Below are 16235 nucleotides of genomic sequence, written 5' to 3'. Positions count from 1 at the left end.
AGGCACTCGGCAGGCGCCCAGTCTGTCCGTCGCGGTCGCACCCGCCAGTACCCCCTACGTCCAGGGAGCACCTTGCATCGCTGCGCGTGGGAGAGCAGCGGCGGGGTGGGGGGGTTAACGTTGAACCAATCCCGTAAGGAAACAGTCGCGCGGCAAGGAGAACTGCAGCTGGGGGGGGGGTATGTGCCCGAGCCCAAGAAGTCCCAAGAGTCAAGGAATCGTCGCCCAACCCAAGAATGAATACCAGCCCAACCTAAATCAGGGGGAGGGAGAGACTCCAGGCGGGGCCGGCAGGGGGCCCCGCCCGGCGGGTGCCTCAAGCCCTTCACTCCGCGCTGTGCACCCCAAGCTGACGCGGCGGTCACTTGGCTGGACGGTCGGTCGGGCAGGCGGGGCAGCCAGCCAGCCAGGCAGTCAGCCAGCAGCCCCGGTTGCTCAGGTACTGTGCAGTTAGGGCTGCAGGGGCATCAGAGATGGGAAGACGGTATGGGAAGCGAACCGGTAGAGTTTGTGACGACCTGACGAAAGTTGCTGGACGGTGGCGTAACGTTGAATGGGGTCGATGGGGTAAGGGTGGCGGGCTGTGGCTAGATACGTTCGCAGATGCGCTGCGCTTAGCGGCCTCAGGCGGGCAGTGCCAAGACTCAAGAGCATGGGGGCTGTAAGGCCGTGACTTGCTTGGACCTGACACGCAGCCTAGCACTGCCGTGGCGCCAGATGTGAGACACTTAGACGGGCGGTGTTGATGTAACAGCACAGTGAGGCGCTTAGACGGGAAGTGGGAATCGCGGCAAGTAACACTCTCCGAGCAGTCATTGTATGTATGAACAGCGGGGGCCCTAGGGCACCGCAAGTCCATTTGTCACGCCTCACAAGCTCTAGTAGCACGCGCCTGCCGGCCCACCTACCGCCTCCCCATGCTACCAGACCAGAAGCCCCTGCCCGGACCGGGCCCCCTGGCGGCCGCCCCCTGTCTCGCTGTCCCTGTGCCGCTAGCCCGCCCCCGAGCACCACCCCTGTGTCCCTCACCGCTCCAGTCCGCCCACGTGCCTACAGACCGCATGCTGACGTGCCGAGGTGCAGGGGTGGCGGGGTTGCCTCGTGGGATTGCCCCTGGACCCATTGCCGCGCTCACTTCACACTGCCTCACGCCCACCACCGCACCCCATTCCAACACTCCTGCATTGCTCACCCCCCCCTCCGCAGCCTCCGTGTTGATTGGGCTTGGTCACATGCGGTACCGCCTTCCGAACTACCAACTAGCACCAGCCCTAGAAATAGCAGGGCAGGTTGTACACCCCCAGGGCGCCCACGCGGCAGCTGACCACCACCGCGGGGCCTGATGAGGCAGTGGGGCCTGATGAGGCACTGCCGCCGCTGGCGCTGGGCCGGAGCCGCGCCACACACAGCCCGCCGGGCGCCAGGACCAGTGAGGCGGGGGCGGCGGCGGGGGCGGGAGCGGGGCTGCGCAGGGAGGGTGGCGTGGGGGCGGGGAGATGGGCAATTAGGAGTAGGGCGGGTGCGGGATGACAGCATGGGAGGGTGGCAATCACAGGGGTGACAAGCAGCATGGCGCCGAGCATCACCATGCAGTGCCCAAGGCAATGCAAGGATCCGTACGAGACAGCACCGACTGCCGCGACCGTGCACTAGCGCCTTACCCAGTGGGAGCCCACGCTCACCTGCTCGACCCCGCGTCCTGTCCCGCAGCTGCCGCCGCCGCCGCCGCCGCGCACAGGCCGGCGGGCGGGCGTGCGAAGCCCAGCAGTCGGCAGGACACCAGCGGGTCAGTGGTGGTGCCGTACAGCGCCACACAGTGCTGGGCGGGGAGGGGAGGGCGGCGGGCGGGGAGGGCGGGGGATTGAGGGCGGGTTCCAGGCATGATAAGCAAGAGGACGGCGACGTGGGGTGCGGGGGGTTAACGTTGAACCAATCCCGTAAGGAAACAGTCGCGCGACAAGGAGAACTGCACGTGGGGTGAGGGGGGGAATGGTAGGGCAGAATGTGCGCATGTGCGCCGGGGGACGGGGGTGCAGGTTGGGAGCACGGCATCAGCACCTCACAGCGGCCCGCGCTGCAACAGCCTTCGCTCGTGACCCTGACTAAGCGACCTCGGGATTAGCGGCCTCCGTGTGGCTCCGTGTTCGACTCCCAGCCTCAGGCATGCGCTGTGCACAGCCGCTGCCGCCGCCGCCAGTCACCCACCTGAGCCGCCATGTTGCCGGCCGCCGCACCAGCCGCCGCCGGCGCCAGCAACACAGCCAGCCGCTCGCCCGCCGCATCCCACGCCATGTCAGCAACAGCCACAGCCACAGGTGCTGCTGACGCCGCTGCCGCACCCCCGCCGCTGCCAGCAGTAGCTGCTGCTGCTGCCGGCCCCGCCCCAGCTGCTACAGCCGCCGCCCGCTGCAGGTCGGGCAGCGCAACTGGCAGTAGCTGCGCCCCCAGGCCCGGCGGCGCATCCACCAGGTGCACAGCAACCAGGTACGGCGCCGCGGCGGCAGTAGCAGATCCGGCGGCTGTAGCACGGCCGCCGGCACTGGCTGTAGCCGAGGGAGCCGACAGCGCCGCCAGCAGCACTGCCGGGCGGCCGGGCAGCGCGGGCGCCCAGGCCGCCGCCACCACAGACGCGGGTGGCGGCGGCGGCGGCGAGGTGGCCGAGGCGGTGGCGGCGGCGGCGGCGGTTGGCGCGGAGAGGGCTGCGCCGCCGTCTGTCTGCCAGCGCGCCCACCTCCAGCGCTGCGTCTCAAACATGTAGAAGTGGCGGCTTCCAGTGCCCGCTGCGTGGAGGTGCGATGGGTGGCACCAATGAGAGAGACGTTGAACTCAGATTGTGACAGGTGTGTGAGACAACGAAGGCGCTCGGCCAAATCAGGCCGGTTTGGTTGTGGGCACAGCAGTGGCAGTGTCATCTCCGCCCAAGTCAACCACACGGCACAGCGCCAGGCGTCCCGAGGCGCGCCCTACAACCCCACAACAAGCCGCGCTCGGCCCATGTCCCCCGATTTGGCCCCCACCCACCCGCGAACACGTAGTTGCCGCAGGGGCTCCAGCGCACGCAGTCGAATGCCGCCGGCCCCGCCGCCACCGCCGCCGGGCTGCCGCTGGCCACCTCCCACACCTGCAGCCCCGCCTGCCCGGGCGAGGCGGCGGCCAGCAGGCGGCCGCAGGGGCTCCAGCTCAGGCCGGTCACCCTGGGCGTGTGTTAAAAAGCACAAGGAAAACGCTGGGCATGTGTGTATATACATTAATGATTAAATAATGACGGGGGGTTTAGCCGTGCATGTGGATCACGGAGTGATTAGATCATCAGGGGGGGCACACGTGTGGGCGCGTGTTAGAGAGCGAAAGAGAAAGAAGCGCGCAAGGAGTGCTCTCGATGCAGTGCACCGTGAATGTGTGTGCACGTGCATGTGTGTGCGTGTGCGTTGAAGAGCACAAGGAGAATACGCGCAAAGACGGTGTAAGCGATGCAGCAATTTTGCGTGTGCGTGCGTGTGTGTGGGTACTCGGAGGTCCGGCAAACTAAGTACCCCGTTGCACATGTGCGAGCCAGGCCAGCTTTCAGCTACCAGGTCCAAAGGCGGAACCAGACACCGGCAGGCGACGCCGCCCCATGCCTCATGTCGAGATATCGGTCATAACTAAGGGAGAACTTGGGGGATTCCGAGAGTGCGTGTGCGATTCACAATGCAAGGACTCAACCCAGAACCCATGCGAAGGGTATAAGCTCAATCAGCCACCCAATACAGCTAGTAGTAACGTAACGTGTAATGTGCGAAGCAATCTGACTGCTAGCCGCCCCTACTCCGGCTCGGATAAAGCCGTTAACGTCCAACACCTTACGTATCCCCTCCTCCCCCTGCCGTACCCAGCCCCCGCACCCACCTAGCGCCCGGCACGCGTGTGCGCAGGTGCCGCAGCCACGGCCCCGACCCGCGCCCCGCCGCCGCCACGGGCGGTCGGCCCTCGCCCGCCGCACTCAGCGCCCACAGCGCCACTCCTCCCACACTGCCCACCGCCAGCAGGCCGGGCGAGGTGGGGCACCAGGCCAGACTCAGAGCCTGACAGGGGGGGGAGGCGGCAGAGGGGTGAGGGCGCCAGGGGGCGGAACGGGCGGGTCAGTGAGTGGGTCAGTGAGCAAGCGGCAGCAGTTGCCTTCCACAGGTACAGACACAGCCGTGCCCCTCGCTGCTAATGCCTCACCTAGTGACTGCCTTGTGCACACACCCAGCGCCCCTCACACCTGCCTTGGCAGCTCCCGCCCCGTTACACCCCCACCACCCCCTACCACCCACCTGCGGCTGCACTGCCTCGTGTGCCAGCACCGCCCGGCAGCAGCAGCCACCGCCACCGCCACCTGCACCACCCAGACCCTCCGCGGCCCCCAGCACCAACACCTCACTGCGCCCGCCGCCCGCCGCCGCCGCCGGCCTGCCGCCGCCGCCACTGGGCGCAGCTGCCGGCAGCTCCACCACCTGCACCCGCCCGGCGCTGTCCGCCGCCGCCAGCCAGGGCTGCCGCGGGTGCCAGGCCAGTGGCGGCGCGGCGGCGCGGGGCTGGCAGCCAGACAGGAAGCTGCAGGGGGGGCGGATAGTGGGAGAGGGTGCGGGAGGCGAGCAGGGGTCGGCGGGAGCCGTGGCCGTGGGGGGAGAGGTTAGTTGCGCTCCTTGTCCACATGTCGTGAGTGGTCGCTCCTGAGCCGGCGGCAGCAGACCCAGCAGCCCAATACGCCTCCCCCGACCCGACCCACGCGCCCACTGCCCCCGCCCCGCCGACCCCAGCGCCGTACTACTCACGTGCTCCAAAGCAGGTTGATGGGCCCGGTCAGCGGGGCCAGCAGCGGCGCCGCCAGCCGCCCCAGCAGCGAGCCGGGAGCCGAGGAGGAGGCGGCAGTAGGCCTGAGGCGGTCGGTAGCCATGAGGGGAAGAGAGGGGATTACATCCATGATTAGTTAAGGAAGTGGTAGACGGTAGACCATCTTGCGGAACATGAAGCGTTACCGACGATGTCGACCAGCTCCTGGCTCCAGCTCGAGCTCCAGCTCCAGCGCGTAGACTCTCCGAAGTAGTGTTCCCGTTTGATATAAAGCTGCTGCATAGCCTGACACGACCTAAGTTCGCGGCGGCACGGCGACACTACTACGCGCGACTAGTCGCGATCTACGGACGCTCGCTGCCCTAATAGCTTTCCTACGTACCCAGGAGGGGAGGGGAAGTTTGGGTAGCTGTTCCTGGGAGGGAAGGTCGAGGCGTGGGCACTGTGTGTGTGTGTGTGTGTGTGTGTGTGTGTGTGTGTGTGTGTGTGTGTGTGTGTGTGTGTGTGTGTGTGTGTGTGTGTGTGTGTGTGTGTGTGTGTGTGTGTGTGTGTGTGTGTGTGTGTGTGTGTGTGTGTGTGCGCGCCCACTGACAGCGGCTCTGCGTGGAACTGGACATCCGCCTCTGCAGCCAGCGCTTCCCCACCTTCGCCCGTTGTGGGCCAGTTTCGGATTCCCTGTCTCGCTGTATGGAGTCTGTGTCGACTATCACGCACCCACCAACCCACCCATCTACCCACCCACCTGCTGGTGCCACCCGCGCCAGTCTCCTCTGCGCCGTCAGCGGAACTGGCGTCTGCAGTCAGGCAGCCAGGAAGGCGCCCAGTCAGCCAGTCGGTCAGTCAGGGTTAGCTGACTGGTGTGCAGGTTGAGCCTTGGCTCCCTCTGCCTCCTCTCCCCTTTCCCCCCTCCGTGCCTCTGCCCCGCCCTTCCCCTCACCGGGCGGGTACACGGCCACTCGCTGCGGCGCCAGCTCGGGCGGCAGCTGCCCACCACAACTGCCACTGCCACTGGCGGCGCCGGGTCCCAGCAGCACCACACTGGGCACCAGCTTGGCCTGGGGGGGGGGCCCGGGGGCGGGGAGGCAGGGGAAGCGAGTGGCGGGGGGGTGGGTGGGTGGGGGGGGGGGGGGCCGGCCGGGGCGCTTAGGGAAGCCGGGGTGGAACCGCGGAACCGGGGGCCAGTTGGGTGCGCGCCATATTCCTCCCTCGCAGGCGCTCACCGCACTGGAGGCATCGTGGGCGTCGTCCACGCTCACTGCACGCACGAGAAGGCGTGGCAGTGAGGAGGGTGGTAGTGGTGAGACCGACCTTAGCCGGCCTTGCGGTCAAGCAGGCAAGCGACTGAGCGCACCGAGGGTGCAGCGGTCCTCCCATAGCGTCTTCGCTCCCTCCGGAGGTAGGTCGGGCACGAATAGCGACATAGTGGCCGCGTAGAAGCCGCGATTAGTTTGTCCTTCCGTGGTGTGGCACTAGTTTGGATTGCATATGATATCAGTGAACATGTGTATGAGATCCTAGTTGCGTGGCAAACGAAATTACGACTGCAAAGTAGAGGAGAGAACAGCCTGCACACGGTTGGCGGGAACACACCCAGGATTAAAAGCTGTGTTGACTAATTTCAGTGCGTGTACTTAACAGCAAATGTCTCATTAGTGAGCGCCTCTGTCGGGTGGCACAGGAGCGGGCAACGAAATGTGTGCAATTGCATTCATGCTTAGCGCGTCCCCTGTGCAGGCGATATCGTTCTCTGTTTTTGCATATTACCTGACATCGCATGAACGTTTGTTAGAAAGAACAATTAAACGGGGAACCGCACAAATATGGCGGCCCCGACGAGCAGCCCGCCGGCTCTGTTCAAACCATTTAGGGCTCTAGGTTATATTACCGATAATGTTCCTTTCGCCGTGCAGCGGCGTGGCAAAGAGACTTTCGTCACGACGAGCGTCGGCAAGAACTTCCAGGTCGGTGTTATTTGTAATTGGTCAGCCCAATTTCAGTGCTTGTATCATGCGAATTCACAATAACTAGCACGACAGCAGCGGCAAGACAGGGCGGCGGCCGGCGCCGTCCCTGTCTAGAAACTGCTTCACTGTTTATTGACATCATTTCCATTTGCTGCAGGTGTATAACTGCAACAAGCTGACCTTGTCGCTAGTGGGACCGCAGGTAAGGGCTTGGGTCGCCACCACTCCTGGCGCGCCCAGCCTTCCCCGACCCTCTTGGCTTGACGACCCTTCCATTCGTGCTCGCACCCATGCCACCCGATACCTGTTTCCCACAAGCCGCATTTCCTGTGGGGGCAAACGCTGGTGCGCTAGCCTGGCTGTCCCGCCTTCACACCCCTCCCCGCCCCTCCCTGCAGCTGCCCGGCGACATCCGCTGCCTGGCCGCCAAGGGCGACCTCACCTTCGCGGCGGTGGGCGGAGACGTGCACGAGGTCAAGAGAGTGCACAGGTGGGGGAGGCCTGTGTGCATGCGTTCGTGCGTGTGCGCGCGTGGGGGTGGGTGTTGGGGATGTGAGTGTGGTGGTGGCGGGTGGTGATGACGGTGGGGGTTATATGCCCCAGCCCAACGCTCCAGGGGGGAGGCGGCTGCGTGTGCGCCGACACAACGACCTCCACCTGCCTTTGACCCGCCTGCTGACCCACTCACTCACGTCTCACACACACGCATGTGCGCGCAGGACGGGTGTGTACGGCGGCGCTCATGACGGCCCGGTGCGGCAGCTGCTGCTGCTGGGCGAGCACCTGCTGAGCCTGGGCGGCACGCGGCTGGTGGTGTGGCGACTGGGCGCGTACAGCGCGCCCGAGGTGGGAGGCGGGAGGCGGGGGGCGGGGGTGGGGTGGGTTGGATGCGGGGGGGGGGTGGCTTGGGTGGTGGGGGCCTGCAGGGGTGCGTGCCGTGTGGCGTGACAAGGGGAGCAGGAAAACGCGCGCTCTGCGTGCGCTATGTGTTTGTGTGCACAGCCCGTGCGCGCACGAGGCTGGTGGGGTATGGGGAGCCCTGTCAAGCTGCCACTCCAGGGGCTGGGGGCGTGGGTGCGGTGGTGATAAACGAAAGCAGCAGATACCAGCAGCAACAGGAGCCGCACAAGGACCGTGTGCGTGTGTGCCAGAAGTGCGGATGTGCATTCCAGAGCGCTTGCGGCAGCGCCCACCCGCCGGCCCACCTCAACCTCGCCCACTGACCCTGGCCCTGCACCTGTCCTTGACCGTGTGTGTGTCCCTGTGCACGGTATGTGTTGTGTGCACGCAGCGTGTCATTGAGCTGGGCGCCGGCGGCTCCTTCACGCCCACCTGCCTCACCCACCCTGACACCTACCTGCACAAGGTGCTGGTGGGCGGAGACGTCAGCGGCGGCGGCGGCAGTGGCGGCGGCGTGGGTCCGCTGCAGCTGTGGAACTACCGCACCGGCCAGCTGCTGTTCAGCTTCAAGGGCTGGTGGGTGGGGGCGCCGGCGCGAGGGAGGGAGAGGTGGAGGGAGGCAGGCAGGGGGAAGGGATGGCGGGAGGGGAGGCGGGCTGTTTTCAGCGTTCCCAGTGAGAATCCATTGAGACGAGGCCGGTGTATGGTAGGGGATAGGGTGCACCCTTGTGAGCCTTCGATGCACGACGGAGTGGGGTCGGGGTGAGGCGGGGCCCACGGCTGGCAGCGGGGAAGGCGGGGCATCGCCATGGCGTGGAGGCATCTGAGCCCGCACACACTCCGCACCTCCCACCCGCCACAACCGCCCTCACCTCCGCCTCCTCCTCCCACCCGCCACAACCGCCCTCAACCTCCTCCTCCTCCTCCCTCCCCTCAGGGGCTGCGGCGTGCGCTGCATGGCGCCCAGCCCCGCGCTGGACGTGGTGGGCGTGGGCCTGGCGGACGGGCGTGTGGTGCTGCACAACGTGCGGTACGACGAGCAGGTGGCGGCCTTTGACAACGCCGCGGGGGCGGGGCTGGCGGCGGAGGGGCTGCTGGGGGGCGGCGCAGGCACGGCCCTGGCGGCGGGCGGCAGCGGCGGCGCGGTGACGGCGTTGTCGTTCCGCAGCGGCGCGGGTGTGCCGCTGCTGGCGGCTGGCGGCGGCGGCGGTGTGGTGACTGTGTGGAACCTGGAGGAGCGGCGGCTGCACACCGTGATTCGGGACGCACACGCCGGGCCGCTGGTGGGTGGTTGGCGGTGTTGGTGGTGGGTGGGGGTGTGGTGGTGCGGGACTGGGTGGATGGGTATCGCGGTGCATGAGCACAGCAATACCGCAGCGGTGCAGGGGGGGAGCAGGAGCGGGTGGCTGCCGTGTGCGGTGCGGGGACCGGCCAGGAAGTCGGGTGTGTGCGGGCAGTAGGGGCGGCATGGACGAGTGTGGCGTGGTGGGGAGTCCGCCATGAGACCACTTGGCCGGACGCCGCCTGGACACACACGAACACACACCGCTGTCACACCCGCCCCTTTCCACCCTCCCTCTCTCTACATCCGACCACCCCCTCTCCCCCTCCCCCCCTCGGCACTTCACATCATATTTGATACACACCATCCCATGGATGGCTACCCCCCCTCCCCATCCAGCTGTCGCTGCACTGGTTTGCGGGCGAGCCGCTGCTTATGTCCTCCGCCGCGGACAACAGCCTCAAGCACTGGGTGTTCGACACGGGGGCGGACGCAGCGCCGCGGCTGCTGAGGTTCAGGGCGGGGCACGCCGCGCCGCCCACACTGGTGCGCCACTACGGCGAGGTGAGGGAGTGTGTGTGCGTGTGTGTGTGTGTGTGTATGTGTGTATGTTGTAGGGGGCCGAGGGGCGGGTCGGGATGGGGGAGGAGCGGGTATGGCTGTTTGTGGGGGCCAGGCTGGGAGGACTAGCAGGGCTTGGCGCCGGTAGGCATAGGCCCGGCACAGGTGCACATGCGTCGGGGGCGGGCGTCGACAGACGTGTGTGTCTGCAAGAAGCACAAGCGAGCGGGCACATTCCAACCTTGCCCGCCCTCCCCCTTCCTCCTCCCTCTCCCCTCCCCCCCCCTTGCTCAGGGCGGCCTGCGGCTGCTGTCGGCCGGCTGCGACCGCTCCTTCCGCGTGTTCAGTGTGCACCAGGACCAACAGAGCCGCGAGCTCAGTCAGAAGCACCTGGCGCGCAGGGCCAAGAGGCTCAAGGTGGGGGAGGGGGTGGGGGGTAGGTGGTGGGAAGGAGAAATGGGGGCTCCAGAGGGCACTGGAGAGATACCGGATAGGGGCCTGCCCAAGGCCATACCTGTCTACCACCGTCCGACTGATCATGCTACTTCACACACCCCACGCGTCTAATATGCTGTTGTACCTGCCTACGCCTTCACTTCTCAATGTATCATGAATGTAACCCCCTAACACCCACACACATACCCACATTCCCGCCTCCGTCTCCCCCTCATCTCCCTCCCCTCCACTCCCCCCCCCTCAGGTGGCCCAGTCCGACCTGCGCCTGGAGCGGGTGGTGGACTGCGACGCCTGCGAGGTGCGCGAGCGCGACTGGGCCAACGTCATCACCGGCCACGAGGGCGACCCCGCCGCCTACACCTGGCGACTGGCGGCGTTCAGCCTGGGCGACCACGTGCTTAGCCCGCCGGCAGAGGTGGGCAAAGGGGCGTAGGGGGGTTGCATTCATGATTATTTAAGAGGGGGGAGGGGAAGGGGGGGAGGGGAAGGGGAGGGGAGAAGGGGCGTGGGAGGGGCAGGGGCGCTACATGCCGTGGGGGCTCCAACGAGGCCGAGGAGTGTCCGTCCGTCCCTACTGTGTACCTTTGTACCTGGCTACGACTTCACTTCGTAAACTTAATGCGTGTAACCCCCCCCCCCCCCATCACCCCCACACATCTCTCCCCCCTCCTCAGGAGCTGTACGGCCAGCCCGCCGCCCCCGTCACCTCGGTGGCTCTCAGCCGCTGCGGCAACTTTGGCTTCGTGGGCAGCGCCAGCGGCCGCATCGACCGCTACAACATGCAGTCCGGGCTGCACAGGGGGGCCTACTACGCAGGGCCCAAGCCGGCAGACGCAGCAGCAGCGGCAGGACAGCAGCAGCAGCAGGCGGCAGCCGGCGGGCGGAGAGGCGGCGGCGCCGCGCCTGCTGCCGCCGCTCCGCCGCCTGCGCACAGCGGCGCGGTGGTGGGTGTGGCTGCGGACGGCTCCAATCGGCTGCTGGTGTCGGTTGGCCTGGACGGCCTGATGCGGGTGTGGGACTTCAGGACCCTGCAGCTCAAGAGCCAGGTAAGGGGGCTGAGGGGGGAGTGAGGGGGAGTGAGGGGGGAGTGAGGGGGAGTGAGGGTGGGGCACCGCCATGCGGTTGCGGTAGGGGTGCGACCGTGTGTGCGGGGAGGCCCAGCCGTGTTCGTGTTCGTGGTCGTGGTCGGGGACCAGCAGCCGGCCGCCTGAATCCGCCTCCACTCCCCCACCCCACCCCACCCCCACTCGAACTCGGTGCATTTCGGGAATGGGGACGATCGTCGCGTGCGTTGTCAATCATCTGCCACGCTCTACGCCTCGCTCTATTGCATTGGTTTTCGTTTAATTTGGGCTGGTATCTACAACCCCACCCCCCCACCCAGGTGTCTCTGGGCGGCCCCGCCAGCCGCCTGGCGCTGCACCCCGCCTCGGGTCTGGCGGCGGTGGGTCTGGCGGACAGCTCCATACGCCTGTACGACGTGGAGGGGCCGCAGCCGCGGCTGGTGCGGCGGTTCCGGGGGCACGCCGACCGCCTGACGGGCCTGGCTCTGAGCGCAGACAGCCGCTGGTGCCTCAGCGCCGCCATGGACGGCACGCTGCGGGTGTGGGACGTGCCGGCGGGGCAGTGCCTGCAGGTGCTGCGGCTGGGGGCGCCCGTGACGGGCCTCAGCCTGGGCCCGGGGCTGGACCTGCTGGCCACCACACACGTCAACAGGCGGGGCGTGTACCTGTGGTCCAACCAGGTGCGCGCGTGCATGCGTGTGTGTGTGTGTGTGTGTGTGTGTGTGTGTGTGTGTGTGTGTGTGTGTGTGTGTGTGTGTGTGTGTGTGTGTGTGTGTGTGTGTGTGTGTGTGTGTGTGTGTGGTGGTGGTGGTGGGTGGTAAATACCAGCCCAAACTATGAAACGAACCCAATGCAGAAGAGCGAGGAGGAGCGCGGGGGGATAGGTCACATCTAAGGAGTAATGAAACGGACGGGCTGAGGAAACGGTAGACGGTAGGCGATCCAGGGGTAACAGCGCTCGTTAACGACGATGTCGACCAGCTCTCGGCACCAGCTCCAGCTCCGGGGGCGGCGACGGGGAGGGACGAGGAAGGGGTAGAGAGGGGGTGGGGATGCAGCGATTGGAGGAGGGGGCGCGAGGCGGGGTGAGAGCGGCGGCAGGTGCATTGAAGCAAGCGTCAACAAGTGGTGCTGCCGTTCCCTGACCTCGGAAACATAGGAACGGCCTCACACAGTGTACTTGTGCACGCGCATCAATACTATCACCCGCCCCAACCCCTGCTACCCGCAGGCCCTGTTCGGCGCCGCGTTCGCCATCCCGCACAGCGACGCCCCGGTGCCGGTGGTGCGCACCGCGCTGCCCTCGGTGCTGGGGGCGGCCACTGGCGGCGGGGAGGACCTGCAGGCGGGCGGCGAGGAGGCGGGCAGTGTGGGGCGGCTGGTGCAGGAGGAGGACGAGGAGGACGAGGACGGAGTGGACAGCGAGGTGGGTGGGGGCGGCGTGACTTGTCCGAAGGGCCGTTTTATTTTCCAGTTGTGCAAGCGACGTCCCGTGCTTGGCCCAAGTGCTTGCCCCAAGTGCGTCACCACAACAAACCAAATGCCACCCTACAAATTACATGCGCAGGACGAGGAGGCGGAGGCGGACGCAGCGCGGCGCCGCGCCGCCGCCGCCGCCGCCGCTGGCCCTGCCGCCGAGGCCGAGGCGGCGGCGCGGCGGCGCTACGCGGGTCGCGACCCCGTGTCCGGCTGCCCGCTGCCGCTGGCCCCTGCGCTGGTGACCCTGAGCCTGCTGCCCCGCAGCCAGTGGGACAGCCTGGCGCACATCGAGGTGATCAAGGCGCGCAACAAGCCGCTGGCGCCGCCCAAGAAGCCCGAGGCAGCGCCCTTCTTCCTGCCCACACTGCCCGGTGAGAGGGCGTGGTTGGGTTCGTGAGGAACGTTGGGGTGTGGACGGTGAGGTCCGAGGGGGAGGGCCGCGGGGGGAGGTCCGAGGGGAGGGCCGCGGGAGCTGAGTCTCAAGACCAGCCGACAGTGACCGGAAGTACTAGGGAGGGGCATCGAGGGCACAGCCATGGTGTAGAGTGCGGGAGAGGGCGTGCTGTGCTGCGTTGCCGAGTGTGCCCCTGTGTCGGTCCGCCTGCCTGCCGCTGTCTTGCTAGTAGGCATGCGTTCCCACAACCTCCTCTCTCGCCCTCGCCTTCAGGCCTGAGCTCTCAGCCCGTGTTCGACGCCACTGCGGGCCGCGGGGCCGACGAGGACGAGGACGCCGAGGAGGAGCGGGAGGAGGAGCGGCGGCGGGCGGGCGGACGCGGCGGCTCCGCGGAGCCAGACGGAGAGGCGGAGGGGGAGGAGGCGGGCGCGGGGCCGGGCTCCCGAGTGGTGAAGCTGGGCGGGGCCGGCGGCCGGGGCGGTGTGGCGGCGGCGCCCGCCAGCGACTTTGTGCGGCAACTGCGGCGCGCGGCGCGGCGGGCGGCGGCGGCGGAGCCCGGGTCTGAGGCGGCGCTGTCTGCCTGGGGCCCCGTGCTGGGTGTGCTGCGCGGCATGAGCGCCACTGCCATTGACCGCGAGCTGAGGGCCATACAGGTGTGGGCCTGTGTGAGGATTGAGGGCGTGGGTGGGCGTGGGTGGGTGATGACAGGGGCTGCGTACGAAAGGGGATGCAGGCGATGTGGTGCTTGCGCATGTGGTCAGAGCAGCTGAAACGCAGACACACACACACACACACACACACACACTCACACACACTCACACGCACACACACACACGCACACACACACACACACACACACACACACACACACACACACACACACACACACACACACACACACGCACACCGGTCACCAACCGCCCCTCGACACACACACACACACACACACACACACACACACACACACACACACACACACACACACACACACACACGCGCGCGCTTACCCACGCGCGCCTCCCCGCCCCCGCCCCCGCCCCCTCCCCTCCCCCCCAGATCCTGGAGGGCTCCTCCAGCGAGGCCCAGGACGTGGCTGACGTGGCGGCGCTGCTGGACCTGCTGGCGGCCTGGCTGGCGGCCCGCAGGGACTTTGAGTTCTGCCAGGTGGGTGCAGGGCGGGGGGGCGGAGGGGCGGGGGCAAGGGGGCAGGGGGGGTGGAAGGGGATGGCGGGGTCATGGTGACAACCTGGGCGCGTGCGTGGCGGCCGTGCGATGCATGTCGCGTGCGTGGCTTCTGGCGACTGCCGCCTCCCCTGCATGGGCACCGACAGCGCCTGCCTCCACCTTCCTCACAGTGCCGCATACACACACACATACACACACACATACACACACACACACACACACACACACACACACACACACACACACACACACACACACACACACACACACACACACACACACACACACACACACACACACGCACACACGCACACAAACCCTGCCCGCCCCCACAGGCGCTGCTGTCAGTGGTGCTGGCGCAGCAGGGTGACGTGATCGCGGCGCGGCCGGAGCTGGCGGCGCGGGCGGCCGGGCTCAAGGACGTGGTGGCGGGCGGCTGGGGGCGGCTGGATGGCCTGCTTCAGCACTGCCGCTGCATGGTGGGCCTGTTCGGCAACCTGCAGCAGTAGCATGGGGCATGGGGCATGGGCAGGAGCAGGAGCGATGGCTGTAGCAGGAGCAGTAGTAGAAGGAGGGACTGTGAGGAGGTAGCTTGAGGAGGTAGCTGCAGCAGTTTGATGTGGCTGAGGTGAGGTGGTGGCTTCTGCAGCAGCAGCGCGCGCTCTGGTTAGGTGCGGGGGCGGCCGTGTACGGAGCAACACAGCGGTTGGCGCTGCGGGTGGTGTAGCCGTTAAGCTGTGGGGGAGCTGCACATCGGGGACGGCTCAGCCCAAAAACGTATGGTTACGGGGCCCCGCCTGATGGCAGGAGCCAGGAGGGGTGCGCTGCGAGCGGACATGGACACGTCGGGTCGCCTGCTACGTGCTGGGCATCACAGCCCTGGCTCTTGCGCGGATGATTGGTGCTGATCACAAGCACAGGTTCACAGATTGTTACCGTATTGTTACAGTGGTTCAGAAACTGCCCAGCTTCACGGAGGGTAATAAAATGGATGAGCACCGCATGAGCAAAAACCAGGAACGGTACCGAACAGTGCAAAGAAAATGAATACCCTTAGGCCTGCTGTACCGTACCGCACTCTCCCTACACCTGCGAGTTCTGTTGCCCGGAAAGGAAGGAATCTACTTACCCAGAGTGCTCACCATCACCATAATGCGAGAAGAAAGGCGAGCCTACAACTGGGTGCTGTGTAATGCCCTGGAGGCAGGCTCCTGGCGCCCACCTCCACTCACACAAAGAATGCCAGCATGTCTACGTGATGCACGCGCGCGACCAGCCCTTCATCACAGCTTGACACGTAAATTAGGAAAGCTCACTAGTTTAGAGCAAAGAAAGGATCGTACACGCGAACTTCCATTGGAAGAGGAAGCCAGGAATGACTGCTAGCGGTTCTAGGTTGGACTGCCCAGAAACTGAGTGCCTTCACCTGGCCCGCAGGACCAGACATGCACGTTTGTGTGACGCTCGTGTAGCCCATGCAACCTATAAACATTCATCCTCTTATACAGTTCATGGGACTCTGGAAAAACTCGCCTGCGCATTTATGTGCAATAGACGTGCTCTACACGGTTTGCCATGATGATTTCAGTCACACCTGAGGAACAACCCCGGCGGAGATGCATCTCATCTACCTAGAGTCTAAAGCTGCCAGCTAGACGCAGACCTCTACCTACCAAAATGCACACACACTCTGCCACGCGCCTACAACGCCCCTACTCAGCGCTCCCTTAGGGCTCTGCCCACCACACCCTGGGTCCGGAAAGCGTACCAGCTCGAGACTGTATGCCCCTTGCCACATGGGCGCAAAAAGACTTTGGAACCTTTGCAGCATCTCTCAATATTTGCTGAGAGCCACGACGGCTCATTATTCTCTGGTTATTTGCGCACACACTCACCGCCACATGCTTGCCTGAGCTCCTCTGGCCGCCGGGGCATGCGTTCTTTTCTTCCTTCCGCCCTGTCTCCTGACTCGCTCGCCCACCTCTCCATACCGCCCACAGCGCTCTCCTATGCGCCCCTGGGCATAAGTACAATGTACCACACCGCCACCCAACCCGATCGCTTGTCGCCGCTGCCGCCGCAGGACAAGGTGCACGCTCCTTTCCTTCCTCTAACCCGCAATGCATATGTCT

General features: G+C 66.1%; 2 protein-coding genes across 2 annotated transcripts; one reads left to right on the top strand and one right to left on the bottom strand.

Annotated features, from left to right (window-relative positions):
- Nucleotides 1-770: 770 nt before the first annotated feature.
- Nucleotides 771-6432, bottom strand: CHLRE_10g466300v5 (uncharacterized protein). The gene is made up of 11 exons (XM_043067260.1): nt 6170-6432; nt 6039-6073; nt 5756-5873; nt 5561-5612; nt 4800-4901; nt 4299-4578; nt 3889-4064; nt 3022-3194; nt 2206-2780; nt 1683-1819; nt 771-1464 (listed from the first exon to the last, which is right to left on the bottom strand). The coding sequence occupies exons 1-11, from the start codon at nt 6237-6239 to the stop codon at nt 1272-1274; spliced, it is 1911 nt and encodes a 636-aa protein (XP_042920657.1). The 5' UTR covers nt 6240-6432; the 3' UTR covers nt 771-1271.
- Nucleotides 6433-6562: 130 nt separating this feature from the next.
- CHLRE_10g466250v5 (uncharacterized protein) lies at nt 6563-15028 on the top strand. Its single transcript, XM_043067259.1, has 16 exons — nt 6563-6779; nt 6940-6984; nt 7181-7272; nt 7502-7628; nt 8074-8258; nt 8620-8965; nt 9364-9528; nt 9820-9942; nt 10226-10396; nt 10656-11027; nt 11366-11725; nt 12277-12471; nt 12613-12895; nt 13192-13571; nt 13975-14082; nt 14439-15028. Exons 1-16 carry the CDS (start codon nt 6639-6641, stop codon nt 14610-14612), a joined length of 3267 nt encoding a protein of 1088 aa, XP_042920656.1. The 5' UTR covers nt 6563-6638; the 3' UTR covers nt 14613-15028.
- The last annotated feature ends 1207 nt before the right edge of the window (nt 15029-16235 follow it).

The sequence above is a fragment of the Chlamydomonas reinhardtii genome, chromosome 10, assembly GCF_000002595.2.
Source record: "Chlamydomonas reinhardtii strain CC-503 cw92 mt+ chromosome 10, whole genome shotgun sequence".
Lineage (NCBI taxonomy): Eukaryota > Viridiplantae > Chlorophyta > Chlorophyceae > Chlamydomonadales > Chlamydomonadaceae > Chlamydomonas > Chlamydomonas reinhardtii.
This window is presented reverse-complemented; position numbering and strand designations above follow the sequence as displayed.